The sequence below is a fragment of the Gregarina niphandrodes genome (genome assembly GCF_000223845.1).
Source record: "Gregarina niphandrodes unplaced genomic scaffold scaffold00038, whole genome shotgun sequence".
In the NCBI taxonomy this organism is placed as follows: Eukaryota; Apicomplexa; class Conoidasida; order Eugregarinorida; family Gregarinidae; genus Gregarina; species Gregarina niphandrodes.
Genome location: NW_011645807.1, coordinates 5,677 through 21,313, shown reverse-complemented (window position 1 = coordinate 21,313; position 15,637 = coordinate 5,677). Strand labels below are relative to the sequence as shown.

Genomic DNA, 15,637 nt, shown 5'->3' with positions numbered 1-15,637 from the left:
GGTGTGGTAGGGGGGGGGGGTACCGGGGTGTGGTAGGGTGGGGGGGTACCGGGTGTGGTAGGCCGGATGTGAGCGGCGGGGTGAGCTTGTGGTGCTGTAGATGATTATGTGGATGAAGCCGTGGGGGTCACTCCGGCGGCATTTAGGCGCTGTTTGCAAGACCACTTGGGTTCGGCGTACCATGCCAATGATTTGTCGTGTACAGAAGAAAGCCAGGCCTGGCAGAGCATGTTGGAGTGTGTGATTCGAGACGAAACGTCGAGCGAAGCCGTGCGTTCGAGCCATGGTGTGCGTTCGAAGGAAGCCTTCAGCCGCAGCGGAGCGGCAAGTGAGCCGGTCATCCCGAACCTCATCGGAGCCGGAGGTTCGGATAAAGCCTTGAGGCGTTGTATTGGAGACGCGAGTCACTCGCGCCGGGGCTCGAGCCGAAACGGTTTTCGAGAAGTCGGTTCGGGTGAGACCCGAGGGTGGATGGGGGGCATGGGATTCGGGCTTGGGTTTCCGGACGCACCCTTTCTGGCAAATTTGGTTAAGAATGGCACGCAAGATGGTGACCGCAGAGGTGATGGTCACGCACATGCTACCCCAAATGAAGGTGGCAACACACACGGTAAGAGATTGCATTCAACCCTCAATAAGTTAACGAGGGCTAACAAGGTAGAGAAGTTGCCGTCCCCGGAGTTGGAGGACCCTAGCGTTCTATGGCCGGTGAGTGGCAGCCTGCTTCACTTCGGACATGGAGGCCCGATGGGGTGCGGGACGCCGATTGTGCCTCCCGGTCCAAGAGACCCCGCATTTGAGCGTCTTAAGGGCGGAAGAGGCAAGAAGGGCAGGGCGGTACTGGAATCGTGTTCCACCAATTCAGGGACCCTGGAGCCGATTCCTTCTTTCCACAGTTTGCATAGCATGCTCACTAATTGTCCAAGCAGTCCGAGAAGCCCTAGCAGCCCCAGCAGTCTAGCAAAAGGCTCTGTGGCTACATCCACGCCCTCATTCGCCTCCAGTCATTCGCTCGCATCCAACAACCGCTTTGGGTCCAACCACAGGTTCGAATCCAACCAGCGACTGGCCGTAAATGATCCAGTCAGCAAGCTAGCCTATACGCCACTTGACAACCACAAGGCCGGACGGTGCACGGGTATAGGAAGGTCCGGCAGCGCACTGCGGCAGTCAAGCTTTGTCGCAGGTCCTGTTCATCGCCGTCAAGACACGTCGTCAAATAATTTCTCGTCAGCACTGCAAAAAGAAGCCTCACTACAACAGGCTCTACGTACTGCCGTGTCCGAGACAGTTCAACTAGGTACCATGCTGGAACAGACTGAAGCCCGTACAGACTGGTACCTCCACAAGTCTTGCGACGTCGATCCAGGACGCATCGAGAGCTGCGCATACGGTGATGGCCTGCACGGTGACTGCGATGAAGACGCACACTACAGTGGCAGTGGCCATGAAGTGTTGGAAATAGACGCTGCTCAGACGTTGAGTAATTTGGTCAATCGCGACACTTCTTTTAATTCCGGGATAGCACATCCCGATGGAGAGAGCCCCACTTTGAAGGGGCCTGAAGAAGAGAGTGACGATGGGGATGGGTGGATGCTTCTGGAGGTTATGAAGACACTCTCTGGCGAAGTCCTGTCTCCTGAGACTATGGACGGAGAGACAGCCGACCAAGTTTCCCGTGACGCTGCATTTCCCCGTGACGCTGCGTTCGCCCACGCCCATGCGTTTGCCCATGACGGTCCCTCGGGTGGGGGGTGTGGATTGCCGGCTAGCGGTGGATTGCCGGCTAGCGGTGGATTGCCGGCTAGCGGTGGATTGCCCCCTAGCGGATTTCGTTTCGGCGACGGTGGGGCGTACTTCGACCGAGGAAGTTTCTGCGCTTCGGAGCAGAACGCTTCTTGCCGGGCCGGTTCGACGGCTTGCTGGCCTATTTTTGAATGACGCAGATGACCAAGGCGATGAGGACGACGCCTGCTGCGGCGCCGGCGGAGATGTACAAGACTTTGCGGTCGACTTCTTTGGTTTCCGTGCCATGTTTGGGAACGATGCTGGTGTCTGCGAGAACGGCGGAGGAGGTGGCGACCTTGCCGGCGGAAGTGCCGGCTCCCCCGGCGGTCGCGCCTAGTTTCTGGGAGGCGTGATAGGAATGGACTTTAGTGTGAACCGGCAGGATAACACACACACGTGTGTTCTGGTATTTGGTTGGAGACATATGCCACTGGAACTGTTCCCGGTATGCGTCCACAATTGACTCTACGGGAGGGCACTGCTGAGGCCGTAAGGAGACCCTGGATTTCTCTATAAACGGAATTTGAAAACTCATGGACTTGGTGGTCTTGCACCAACGACAGGTTCCGTAAGCCGCAAAGGGGTCACAAGATTCGACCGTGTTCGCAAAATAACTGCAGTCAGGCATCGCCTCCAACTCGTGCGTCTGCAAATGGGCCGCCTTGTCCTCCAAATTGATCACATCAGCAGCCAGCTCCCCTATCACCTCACTGTCCCCAAACGCCAAGCTGCAACACCAAACTGCCCAACGCCAGAACATGGTGCACTTCACATGCGCATTATTAGAGAGGCAACGACGGACGTCGACAACACCCGTTGCTCGACGTTGGTTGGCGTCTCGACGTTGGCTGGCGTCTCGACGTTGGCTGGCGTCTCGACGTTGGCTGGTGTCTCGAATTGCTTCACTAGATGCTGGGGTGTCGCGTCTAGGCCATACGCGGAGTAGTGCACCTGTTCACCGAGTCGCGCCAGGGGTGAAGGCGCACTCGGGGGCGTGGGCAGAGCGGCCGTAATGACACACACGTGTGTGCACACACGTGTGTGCACAGCGGCCAGTCATCAATACGCCGATGGCTGCGCTGCTCAAGTTTAGATGTGAAGGCTACAATGTGAAGGACCACAGCCACGTGCACAACATGTGTTTGAAACCCTTCTTCCGTACCCTGTTGCTACTATTTAAAGCTACATTTCAATCAATAACCGAGGGACCATATTTAAGGCACGAGAGTATGATTGTATTACATCCCACAACACCAATGAACCCCCACCATGGCCCCGCCGCGACTATCACGGCCTGGTCGCGTAGCTGCCATGGCTGTGCTACCGAGAGCCGAAATTTTGCAAGTACAGCAACTGGCTTCAGTGCACGCACACCTACTGAGAATGAGAGATTGCAAATCTGGCGAAACTCATGGATTCATTGAGTGAGATTGTCCGCCCCTGCCCTACGGATCTAGCGCTGGGTGCTCTATGCAGCTACGCCAGGAATGTTTTTCTTGTGGCTAACTTTGGTGCCAACAAAATTAGAATATGTAGTGGGCCTAACGAACGAGCCTGTGCCTAATGAAGGAACATAGGCCTAACGAACGAGCCTGGGCCTAATGAAGGAACATAGGCCGGTCCGAACGAGCATGGGTCGAACGAGCACACAGACTAGCGGTGAAATGGAGAGATGGTAGTTTAGAGGGATGGGGCGGCATTGAGAGGGGTGTTATCTTCTATGTCTAGTTGCAGGTCTGCAGCGCCGATGTTGCCGTTGTCTGCTGCGTCCATGAGGGCGTCGAACTGGTCTGGTGCGTCCTCGAGGACGTCGAAGGAGATGCACTTGTTCAGGGCCCAGGAGAGTGTGGTCCATAAGAAGTAAAGCCGAATGCCGGTGAGTACCATGAGGGTAGCTCCACAGCAAATCTTGGCAACGTGTTTCATATTCTTCATCTGCGCCTGAACCAGTTTCTGACCCTCATCCGACAACTCGGAATATACTCCTGGAAGCTCATCAACACTTATTTCCTCTTCAGACACGCCCTTGGCCGGAGACCCAGCTGCCGACTTCTTGGACAAAGCCTCGGTCTCATCATCATCCTCGATCCAGTTCACCCAACCGCCTTCCAAGATTCCGGACCCATTTCCCCAAGGCCAACCATCCTGTCCGCGACTAGTCGCACTTTTCTTCCTCGTCTTGCGGTCATGTTCCCGCCAGCTTCCCTCACTGCGGTGTGCCTCATCCTGATCACTGGGGTCAACATTGTGGTCATTGAGTGTGTTGATGAAGGATGTTGCCAGGGATGACGGCTTCATCATCAAAAAGGAGGTCTCGTCATCCTGCTGGGTCTCTTTTTCTTTCTCTTTTGTTTCCACATATTTCTGTTCGAGTTTTGCTGCCTTTTTTTGGAGTTTCTCTGCTTCCTTAGTCGCCTGTTTTGCTTTTTGTTTCTGCACGGTCTCAGCCCGGGCTTGTTGTTTCTCCTCCAGAACCTTGGGGTCCGTTTTGATCACTGCATTCAACGGGGTGACACTGGCGGCGGCCGATAAAGGTACAGTGTCCTTGTCGGTGGTTGGGTGCTTAGGTGGCTGAGGGAGGAAGTGGAAAACGTCCAAGAATTCACAGCCCAGCAATCCAGACATGAGTGTGCTACAGATCAGCAATCCAAAGAACGCCCAAGTGCACCGTGGCGACCGTCGGACACCCGCGACAATCCCGGTGCAGCCCACGATAAAATATACAAGCATATACATGTTGCCGATCAGCCTCAGCTGCGGACGTATCTGACTTAGCATCAACCAAATTGTCAAACCAACCAAGATCTCAACAAAACCGGCCAACCATGTGCCCTAAATAATAATTTAACCATTACCGGCGTGTATGGGCTTTGTTACCGTTCTGAGACTAAAATAACCCAAGAACTTGTGAGCCTTAAAGTCTAGCGGATCCATTTCCGCGATTTAGGCGGCAGCGGAACCTTCGCGCACGCGTGTGCGCATTAATTAATTAATTAATTAACTCATTCATTAATTCATTGTTTGGTCGATCGATATTGTTTTGAATTGTAAAAAATGGAACGTTAATTACTGCATGCTCGTTGGGTCACCACAGCTGGTAGAGGATCAGCGCTGCTGCTGTCGTCTTCATTGGTCATTACCTTTCGCAGTTGTTCTTTGAGTCTGCTGATTTCTGCTCTTTTGGAATTGATATTCTGGCATGTTATTCCGCTCGGATCGCTCAACGGATCCATTCTGCACGTCAAGGCCTCCAATTCCGCATATTTACGGTGGATGGTTTCAAGCAGCAAGGTGTAATCCTCCGGCATATGGTGAACCGCGATCGAAATCGAACAGACACGATTTGGATCGATCTGAGAAAACCACTCTACAAAACACACAAGGTCGGAATCGACCCAAACTATGTAGACCCAACTCAACGTCTGTGGACCCAAGCAATCTGTTCAGGCGCCAGTAACTTACGGTGTTGCGCGGCCTTGACAGCCGCGGTGAATTTTAAATAGGAAATCTCACCTGCCCCCATCAGCTTTCGTTTGGGTCGTTCTGTCGACGGCGTGTGTGCGTCCCTACCCAGAGCCATATCCCATCGACCATATCCCATCGACCATAGCCCAGGGCCATACCCAGCCCGCGTTAAGACCCGTGCCGTGCGCCCCGCGAGTGCTGCATTCAGTGCCAAGTTCTTTGCATTAGCCAGTTAAAAATGTTCGGCTTAGTCGTGGTCAGCCTTATCGTCGTCGGCTTAGTCGTGGTCAGCCTTATCATCGTTAGCTGGTTACTAGTGGCTAGCTACCAGTCGTCGGTCTGTCCGCCGTCATCATTGGAGGCTTCGTCGGCGAGCAGGTCAGCGATGAGGAGTGGTGTCTGTACTTGTGCTTCATTATCTGATAGGACGATTTTTTGTTCGTAGTCTTTGATGCCTCGTCCTCGACAGATTCGGCGTAAAATAGCTTTGGTTTCGTCGGGATTGATGACCCAGATGCAAGGACTTTCGTTACGTACGCTAGTATCATTTCCACTTTCAGTGAACTGATCTCCTATATGGAGACATTCAGTAGAATCTAGCGCAAGCATACTCTTTAATACTCTCAATGCTATGGCCTTATTACCCACATCAACCCAAACATCACGACCACCATTAAACGCGCAATAAGGTATCCCCGTACAATCAGCCGCCGTCACTGCGTCTCGCACTCGACATACTAACTCCTCCAGAATCTCCTGCTTGATCTTTCGTGCCCCACTACCCACCGGCATATACGCTGTAGACCCACCCGGTATCACTCCCGCCGCACGCTCTTTCCTAATCACTCGCGCACGTAAACCCAAGTCCTTCACACCCGCTCTCAATGCTACTTCCGCTACGTCTAACAATCGAGAACACTCGTGAAGATTCCGAGATTCCGTAAACCCAATTGGCGAAAATGACTCCCACTGATGATACGCCACAACACGTAATTGACCGTCCTCAGACAGACTAAAAACAAACCCATTCTAGAACGTGCATTACCCATCTGGTATGTATGGTATGGTGTGTGTGGTATGGTGTGTGTGGTATGGTGTCTGTGGTATGGTGTGTGTGGTATGGTGTGTGTGGTATGGTGTCTGTGGTATGGTGTCTGTGGTATGGTGTGTGTGGTATGGTGTCTGTGGTATGGTGTGTGTGGTATGGTGTCATGTTCGCTTACTTGAACAAATAGTTGCTCTCGCCACCGAACACCCAGAACCGGGTTCGCATTTTTGTGTCTCTGCTCGTGGCAAAAACAATATCCGGGATCAAGCGACCCAGCCTGTTCAGATACGGGCTGGGGTCCTGTCCATACCCGGCTGCAGTCACCAGTGCCACATGGCAATCGGTTTTGAGAATGTGAATTATCAGATTAGATAATTCACCATCCTCGAAGTTGTGTCCATCAGGGTACAACGTCTCATCACCATCAAAGGTCACCAACTTGAGACCGGGTGCACTCACCAGGACTTGTGCCAGGTTGAAGGTCTGTCGACATTCGTGAATACTTGGCGGAATATGTCGCCGTTTTGTGATACGATATTTTTGGTCGTATTTCTTAAAGGCCTCATGCACTGGCAAATGCGTAAAGAGCCGAATAGGACCCAAACGGCGGTTTAAAGGACTCAGCTTTGGGTTCTTAAAATGGTCTAGCAATGCCTTCTCCATTATCTCCATTATCCGATAAAAATCCTCCGTAGGTGCATTAATGGAATGACACCCTAACAATGCAGAATGCATCCAATCCAATACTCTAAACTCATTCTAGCTCGGAGACGACGGGAATGGGAAATGGGAAATGGGAATGGGAAATGGGAATGGGAAATGGGAATGGGAAATGAGAGAGCTCACGGGTCATGAATATCCCCGCCATGGGCAACTGAAGTCCTGTATGTGACCTGGTATGTTGCAGGATTCATGCTCGACGTCGGGTCCAAGTTTCGGCTCGGCCGCAAAGTACCTTGACTTGGGTGCCTCTTCAACGATTCATAACTAGTCTCAATCATAATTAATTTTAAAGTGGTGCATACAAAACACTCATATGAAAACACCACTGGTCTGGCATGCACTAATTGTTAAAGACCAAATTCCCAAGTATTCAGTCAGTGCCCAAGTGGGCCAAGGGTCTCCACCACTTCACTTGCTCGTTGATACTGGTTCATCGTAAGTGCGGAAATAACTGCAGGGATTGCTGCATTATAGAAACACGTGGGTGGTAAGTCATAAGTGCCATAACTGCAATCCATTCGGGATATCCTTCAATTATGACAAGAGCCCAACGTTTAAAAAGGGAACTAGCGCTATTGCCGTCCAATTCGGCACGGGTGTTCTCTCTGGCATTATCGGTCAGGAAATGGTCACCATCCAAGGCCCCCAGCCTCTCAACACACGAGCAAATATCGGCATGGCAATAATAGCGGAAGGGGATGTGTTCGACCTGCTCAACTTCCAAGGCATATTGGGGCTCGGACCATGCTCGGGCACCGACCCTGGCATGGACTGCATCTTCAAAGACAACGGACCAAATTATGAAATATCCATCGCGCTCCCGGAAACGGTACATGATGAAGGCCACTTGACTGTGGCCAGCGAGCCCCACATTGACCTATCGGAATGGACTCCTGTCAAGTCAACAAATAAGTGGGCCGTAGGACTCTCGAAAATTATCTGGGGATCGAAAGTAATATGGCAACCGGACGACCACAGTGATCATCTCTTGCTCTTCGACACCGGAAGCACGGTACATACATTTCCCTCCAAGGTTAATGCTGTACTACAAGAAATTGTGTACGAGAATTGCCATAATCTCTCCAACTCACAACTCACCTATGTCCTGGAAGACATGCGCACTCTCGACATCCCGATGACGCAGCTAGTGGGATCCCATTGCCAGTTCAAAAGCCTCGTCCTGGACCCAAGAGCCACTGATTTTACCCTGGGATCTCCCGCATTCGTTAACAGAGAACTCAAAATGCTAAATATGGGTTCCAAGGCATTCGTAAGCAGCACCAGGACATACCATCTTCCTTTCTCAGGTCCACCTCTCCGATTTATCGAGCGCGCATCGCTGAGCACACGTGTGTGCAACGCTATTTAAAGGAGACCATGGGCCCGTTCGGAGGATTCTTCGCCCCTTTCCTCACCGCAACATCGCGATTACAGGAGGGCTTTGCCCAGGATTTTGTGGTACCCGCTTTGCCGGCAGATGTCTCACTCACTATCGATCGACAGCCGGAGCATTGGATGCAGACATTTGTTAAGCCATCGACTACATGTCGCGCTCTCTCAAGAGAAGGATTTGTCGGAGAAACAATAACGCTGAATTTATCTGGGACGCAGAATGATTTGTTCAATATCACTGCACCGGTCTGGATGAATCCGGATTCCATGCAAATTAATATCTATGAATTAAAGACCCTCACTAAAGTGCCTGGACACTTGCAATTCACTTGTGACAAGCCTGGAATGTTTGATATGTATTTTGGAATAGTTACCAATGACGCTACAAAGAAGCTTTGGGGATTATCCTTCAATCTATGCAGAGCCAGCATAGGCTGCTTGCAAGGAGTTGGAGCACCGGCATCACCAGGCCCCGTCCCTTCCAATACCGTTCCTGATTACGCGGCTTCGTTGTCATTGATGGCACCTTCTACCAGTGGTTTCAATTGGGACCAGACCACGCTTCCAACGGCAGTCGGCGGACCCATGCCAACGGGAGTCGGTGGGCCCATGCCAACGGGAGTCGGTGGACCCATACCAACGACAGTCGATATGCCAACGACAGTCGATGGACCCGTGTCAACGGCAGTCGGTGAACTTATGTCAACGGCAGGCGGTGGACCGATGCAAGGTACGACTGCTTTCGCACTGTCGCCCGCACTCTCTGGCTCGGCATCGACGCCAAGCATAATGACGTCTTTGTTCTCCACAATTCCGGCAACGCCGCAGTGGCCTTCAATTGCAACAGACCTGTACACCGCGTCATTTAGACCGACGGTGCCTCCCACGCAACTAGAGGTTTCTCAGCCCGTACGAGTGACCGGGTTTTCTCAGTCACCAGCGGCTACAGTCCCGTCAGTGGTTACAGCCCCATCAGGGGCTACGGCTCCATCAGCAGTTACGGTCCCCGCAATGGTAACAGCCTCGCCTGTGGTTACGGTTCCCGCTGCCCCGTCGCCGATTACTGGGCCGCAATTATCTCCAACAAGATCGCCCATATACTTACCCGGACAAGCGCAGACCACGCCGACAAGAGCTCCAGCACAGTTACCCGGGCTGTCCACTGTCCCCACATACCCGACGGCCACCGCAGTGCCCCCCAGACCAGCACCAACCTCTTGCCCCGGCGGGTCGTCGGACTCAGAGAACTCTTCAGGCTCGCAAAATCCTTCAGGCTCGCAGAATCCTTCAGGCTCGCAGAATCCATCAGGCTCGCAGAATCCATCGGGCTCGCAGAATGCTTCAGGCTCGCAGAACCCTGCAGGATCACAAAATCCTCCAGGTTTGCAGAAGCCGCCAGGTGTGCCCGAGGAGGCATGGAATTGGTTCTTAGCTTCGCGCGCCTATCGAGCGTCCCGGCATAATACCTTTATTCAGATTCTTCAGGAGCCCTCGGTCGTGACTACACCGCCTTCTCCAGCGTCGCCGACTACGCTGCCGGTGGTGGTGGTCCCTCCGACCGTGCCGGCTGCCGCAATGACTCCTCCGTCAGTGTCACCTCCTGCGTCTGCAAGCTTTGCTATGAGCCCCACCGTGTGCCCCGCAGCCGCCACTGACCGACAACCGCCTACTGCTCCGGTAACCTGGCCCTCGGAGTCTGGGCTTCCGTCGTCAGGGCTGCCACCATCCGGCATGCCGCCGTCCGGCCTGCCCCCCTCCGGACTACCGCCGTCAAGACTGCCGCCCTCAGGACTGCCGCCGGTAGTGTCGCGTCCGCCAGCAGGCCGTGAGGTAGGCCGCGATCGATACTGGCTGCCCGATCAGGGGCAGCCCCGGTCCGGACATGAGCACCGCTTGCACGACCTGCACTTGCACGACCAGACCGGACACGCAAGCACGAGCACGGGTGTGCGGAAGCCAGTCACCGGCGTGGGCAAAGACGCGAAGCTTTCCTGGGACCAGAATTCACGGCTTAGCTCGATGGTGAAGCGCCTGCGCGGCTCGCGACGGCATGGCACAGAGGACGACGAGGACTGGTGGGAGGACGACGCAGAGGAGGAGCCGTTGGCGCTATTCACTCGGTCCGTGCGGGCGCCGCCGGGCGTGATTAACGTGTACCTGGAGTCTTCGCCGATCAGCGCAGACATCATCAAGTCACTTCCGGCCTACACGGAGGAGGTGGAGGAGGAGAGCGACAAGCAGAGCATGATTCGCGCGCGCGGCATGCTGTGGATGCCGTAGACTACGTCGCAGACGCTTCATTGTTCCGTAGCTGGTGGGTGTGGGGCGGCCGGAGTCCGCAGGTGTCTGAATGCTGGCCGATTTTTGGTTTGCGAACGTGTGTGCTTCAACAGAGGTTCGGTTTGCATGACCTGGAAATTATCGTGGCTGTCGCTGTGGTTGGCGGCCGCGGCGCAGAGCGGGTCTGGCCCGCTGGTGAGCTTTTTTGAGCGCGTGTGCTTCAGTGACTCGGAGTGTTCGTTGAGCGAGCACTGCGTGCCTTCGCTGAGTGGGTTGGCGAAGCCACCGGGATTGTTTGGGCTATTGGCACCGAAGACGTGTCAACCGCGGGCACTGCCACCGGGTTACAACCCGTTGGCGAGCGAGTTGCGGGAGCACGTGGTGCACGCGGATGAGGCGTTGAGTATGGCTCTGGAAATGAGCGACGAACTGGTCGGGACGAGCGTCGAACTGGAGCGGCCGCCGGCGCCGCGGATTCGCTGTCGGGCAGTGCAAAAGGAGACGCACCTGGGCGAAGTGGTGCGTCTCTATACCGGCGGCTTCGGTAACGACCTGTTCAACATCACGCTTCCGCCCGGCTACGACGACGACAACGTGCTCATCAATATAAAAGAGACGCAAACCATGATCAAAGTGAGCGGGTGGGCGTGGTTGGTCAGGTTCCGGTGGGCCGGTGGGGTGGAGTGATGACGTCGTTTCAGGTGCCGAACCAATTTTTGTTCAACTGTGATGCGGTGGGGACGTTCAAGTTACGTTTCAAGGTGTACTTAACGAACTTGAGTGGCGGGCTGTTGCGTGATGGGCAGCAGATTTGTTCAGCCGAAATCCACTGTTTGCCGGCGATGCCGGCGGTGGCGGCGCCAGCGGCGGCGCCGGTGACGGCGGCGGGACGCAAGACGATTGTGCCGCCGGCGTTCAAGCTGCAGGCGCTGGAGGAGCCGGAGGAGGTGCCGGGGCCGCGGTCGGTGGTGGCGACGCGCCAGTTCCAGCAGGACTTGTTGACGGCGAACCAGCAGGCGAAGGAAAGCATGGCGGGCGAGCCGGGCTTGGAAGCGGGGTCCATGTCGGGAGTCGGAGTGGGGTCTGGCATTAGTTCGATCAGCGACATTCCGGAGGAGGTGAAGCAGTTATTAATAGCGGACTTTTTGCGACAGCGGATGGAGTCGACGCCAGCGCCGGGGAGCACCACGACGACGACGACGACCACCACCACCACCACGACGAGGTCGGAGCCGATTGCGGTTGAGTGTTCGAACATGTCGATTGACGCGAAAGTGAACCGGCCATTGAGTATAGCGTTGGGCGGGACATTGTACCGGCTGACGGGTGAGGGGAGTGCCGTGGTGTTATTGCCGGGTTATGAAGAGAATACTCATTCAATGACGGTGAATTGTGAGTTGCCGGGTACGGAGACGAAGCACGCGGTGGTGTTTGCCCAGAGTACGGACAAGCGACACCATGCACTGAAGAGTTGTCCGTTTAACATAAACTGTTTGCCTAACAATTCGCCGAGCCTTGAGTGCCGCGACGAGGTGTTGCAGTTGCGGGCAAAGCGGGCAGGTGGTGCGGGTTCCAAGACAGTCAGTGTGGACATCACCAGTCATCAGAACCCGTTGTATCGTCTGTTTGACCTCGATGGCGACCCAGTCACAGTAGCGGTGCAGGACACACGCACCGCCAAAGTGAAGTTCTCGCTCACACACAACTGCCAAGACCCCGCGGTCCCTGACCTCCGCAGAGAACAGTACCTTGTCACCGCTTTCGACGGTGAAGACCACAGCACCGCCCTCTGTCTAGTCGAGTACATCTGTGAATAGGCCTGGGAGTGAGACTCGGGAGTGAGTCCTGGGAGTGAGTCCTGGGAGTGAGTCCTGGTTCCAGAGCCGGGACGAGCGTCCTGGGTGAGAGCCTAGACCTTGTGGGGGGGTGAGAGTCTTGGGCCTTGACCCGGGGTCTTGCCCCCACACGGGTTGGCGTGGGCCTTAGCCGCGGGGCGGGTTTCGGCGGAATATCAGAGAGAACAGGCCTTTTTTCATGAATGACAGTGACAACACGGGGGCCAGTAAGCTAGTGGAGTGTGGGTTTGAATAGAGTGGTTTGTTTTAGACTTGGCGGCGCTGAGAGAGGAGTTGCAGCAGGTGACGTATTCTATAAGAGTGTTGCTGGCTGGTAATGAGGAGGTTGTGCGTCGCATGTTTATGACGTGTTGTAGACGGCTTGAAGGTTTAAGGAGGACGAAGATTGAGTATGAAGGTTTGGTCAAGGACCAATCGTGGATAAGTAGTTTTCGTGTGGCTCGAAGTATAATTCTGAGGCATGAGGAATTAAGTCGAATGCAGGAGGTTAAGCGTATGTTGAAAAGTTGTTCGGAAATGAAGTTTCTGCGACTGAAGGCAGATGAGTATTATAAACGACGGATGTATGAGAAGTATGCCCTGACCATTCATCGTATGAACAAATTATATCAGGAAGGAGCCGAGGAATTAGAGCCACGGTTAGGCCATAGATTAAGCCACAATGATGAAACTGTGTTCAAGACGTTTAATATATCGAACGTGTGCAATATATCGAACGTGTGCAATATATCGAACGTGTGCAATATATCGAACACACCTCGTATTCCTCGGATATGTACAATTATCAATGACACTAGCCAGAGGGGATTGACGTCTGTGCCGGCAGTTGTGTTGAATGAGTTTATTAACATGGATTACCGGAAGAGGGTGGAAGCCAGGAATCGAATGGCGATTGAATTGGTAGTGTCATTAGCGTATGTGGGGGACCCAATAGAGATACTAATAAACACGTGTGCCACGTGTGTGGGCCTTACAAGTGGACGGAGTGTGGACTCGACCTCAGCGGACGGTGAGGATTCTTTGGGTACATACTCGTCAGTGGGGGCGGGGAGTCAGCTCGGTTCCGTTCAAACACCGCAAGGGCCCTTGCCGGATGGGGAGACCAGCAGCCTGAGTGACGAGTACATGCGATTGTGGGATCAAGCGGTGACGTGGCTGGCTGTTATTTGCCATGTCCGGTCTTGTTTGAAAGATGTGCGGGATCCGCACTTCAAACAACTGGCGGCAGCACTTGACCGACGGAAACGTGATCTCGCCAACGCATGTCTGGAACGTCTGACGGAGGTTGCCAAAGATGTATTTGGCCCACCACCCCCCAAGATACCATCCGACGCCGCCACCACGATCAAAAAATCAGTCGAAGAAATCATGATCATCACCGCCACGGGCATTTGGACGCTATACAAGCAATGTAAAAAATTGGAACTCGAGCTGACTGCCACAGAGAAGAATATATCAGATAAACTTCCAGAGGAAACTGACCCCATTGTCACGCACCCTCCAGAGGAAACTGACCCTCCAGAGGAAACTGACCCTCCAGAGGAGACTGGCACGCAAGCAATAGGTCCCGGGATGGAGGCCGGAAGTGAAAATGAGACTGAAGACCAATTAGGCTGTCAACGAGGCGGTGAGTTTGAAAGCCAGCGGGAAGGTTTGCTTAGTGATACGTGCCCAAATGAGTACGGGTTCTTGGAGTCCGGGTTGAAGGAGTTGTTGGGCATCGTCGAGGCGCACAGTTGTAGATTGCTTCAGTGGTGTGTGCGTGAGCACGTGTTGCCTAGTTGCACGAGTCTGTTTCGAGAAGAACCGTGGGTCGTGCCTCGTTTCAATGATTGGCTAGACTCCTTATGTCCTGCGCGAAGACAAACGTCCGAGCGGCGAGCGTGCAACTATGTAGCTTATGTATTGGATGAGATGCCTGCGACCGTGTCGGGATTTAGCAAACTGCTGCCAACAGATTACCAGTCACCCTTCAAGAGGAACTGGCACGTTCGATGTAAGCCGGTTTTGGATATAAATCGATTGTATTCACCATCGCGTTACTCAGGCCTGTTGGGTGACCAATTACGAAAATGCGGCACCATCTTCAATTATCAATCTTACTGCATTCAAGAACTAATCCGCCTCTCCAACGTGTTAGTCTGGCTACCCCAGTGTGAGGCTGTCGTTAACAGACTCGCACTGCAAATCACTGTACTCCTTCTAGCCATGACCGTCAGAGGCTATCTCTCCAACCCAATGCTTAATACCATTCTTAACCCCACTTCTACCAAAGGATTGGACGCCACCATACAATATAAGAGAATGGAGACAACCATCCAACGAATCGTCCAGCTGTTCAACGCCTACAAGTAATTACACATGCTCCACACCTCAACAAACAGTATTCCACACACACACTGTATTCCATTATTCTACAGGCACACACTTACTCGACTGTTGTAGAAAACTGAATCTGCCATTGATACCAAATAATGTTTGCGACCGTGTGAATGTTTTGTACACTGCCAAGGACAATTGTAGGATATTGCTAGAATATCTAACAACATTATGTCCAATATTTCACGGAAATAATACAGTTCTGATTCAGCTCGTTCAACGGTTTAGCGCACTACCTGATGACATCAACAAGCTAGCCATCGATGATTACGGTAACAACACGTTCAGCAAACAGTCACCACCCACCCCCCCCTCATCTAGCACCCTATCCTATCCTATCCTATCCCCTCCCCCCCCCTCCCCCCTCCCCCCCCCCCCCCCTTCTCTTAAAAGCATCCCAGGTGAATGCCACATGCACTATAGCAGACCGCGGGGACCTGGAGCCGGTTAAGGAATGGTTCGATAATGTTCGTGGTGTGGCGGATCCACAGCGATGGAAATTGATGGTTGAGATACTGATGAGTCATCTTGTATTGAACGAGTTCACAAAGAAGAAACTTGAGGCTCAGCTAATCCACTTCTTCTGCTATGATAATCAAGACATCATACAATCCACTTACACCTACTTTGGACAACCGCTAGTACATCTTCAGAATCTAATATGTCACTATAAAGATGTAATTCCCCCCCCCCTCCGTGGTCCCCC

At 53.4% G+C, this 15,637-nt stretch overlaps 7 protein-coding genes across 7 annotated transcripts; 4 read left to right on the top strand and 3 right to left on the bottom strand.

Moving 5' to 3' along the window:
- Positions 1-1,296: 1,296 nt before the first annotated feature.
- GNI_140090 (putative transmembrane protein) lies at positions 1,297-1,722 on the bottom strand (the record flags this gene model as incomplete). The annotated part of the gene is made up of 1 exon (XM_011134240.1): positions 1,297-1,722. One exon carries the CDS (start codon positions 1,720-1,722, stop codon positions 1,297-1,299), a length of 426 nt encoding a protein of 141 aa, XP_011132542.1.
- Positions 1,723-3,468: 1,746 nt separating this feature from the next.
- Positions 3,469-4,413, bottom strand: GNI_140080 (hypothetical protein; the record flags this gene model as incomplete). The annotated part of the gene is made up of 1 exon (XM_011134239.1): positions 3,469-4,413. The coding sequence occupies one exon, from the start codon at positions 4,411-4,413 to the stop codon at positions 3,469-3,471; it is 945 nt and encodes a 314-aa protein (XP_011132541.1).
- A 1,164-nt stretch (positions 4,414-5,577) lies between these two features.
- On the bottom strand, positions 5,578-6,973 carry GNI_140070 (IMP-specific 5'-nucleotidase; the record flags this gene model as incomplete). The annotated part of the gene is made up of 2 exons (XM_011134238.1): positions 5,578-6,265; positions 6,477-6,973. The coding sequence occupies 2 exons, from the start codon at positions 6,971-6,973 to the stop codon at positions 5,578-5,580; spliced, it is 1,185 nt and encodes a 394-aa protein (XP_011132540.1).
- A 676-nt stretch (positions 6,974-7,649) lies between these two features.
- On the top strand, positions 7,650-9,879 carry GNI_140060 (hypothetical protein; the record flags this gene model as incomplete). Its single annotated transcript, XM_011134237.1, has 3 exons — positions 7,650-8,294; positions 8,528-9,146; positions 9,323-9,879. The coding sequence occupies 3 exons, from the start codon at positions 7,650-7,652 to the stop codon at positions 9,877-9,879; spliced, it is 1,821 nt and encodes a 606-aa protein (XP_011132539.1).
- Positions 9,880-10,036: 157 nt separating this feature from the next.
- On the top strand, positions 10,037-10,696 carry GNI_140050 (hypothetical protein; the record flags this gene model as incomplete). The annotated part of the gene is made up of 1 exon (XM_011134236.1): positions 10,037-10,696. One exon carries the CDS (start codon positions 10,037-10,039, stop codon positions 10,694-10,696), a length of 660 nt encoding a protein of 219 aa, XP_011132538.1.
- A 405-nt stretch (positions 10,697-11,101) lies between these two features.
- GNI_140040 (hypothetical protein) lies at positions 11,102-12,513 on the top strand (the record flags this gene model as incomplete). Its single annotated transcript, XM_011134235.1, has 2 exons — positions 11,102-11,329; positions 11,398-12,513. 2 exons carry the CDS (start codon positions 11,102-11,104, stop codon positions 12,511-12,513), a joined length of 1,344 nt encoding a protein of 447 aa, XP_011132537.1.
- Positions 12,514-12,730: 217 nt separating this feature from the next.
- Positions 12,731-14,903, top strand: GNI_140030 (hypothetical protein; the record flags this gene model as incomplete). The annotated part of the gene is made up of 2 exons (XM_011134234.1): positions 12,731-12,758; positions 12,803-14,903. Coding segments are annotated over 2 exons (2,129 nt in total), but the record flags the coding sequence as incomplete, so codon positions are not given.
- Positions 14,904-15,637: the final 734 nt, after the last annotated feature.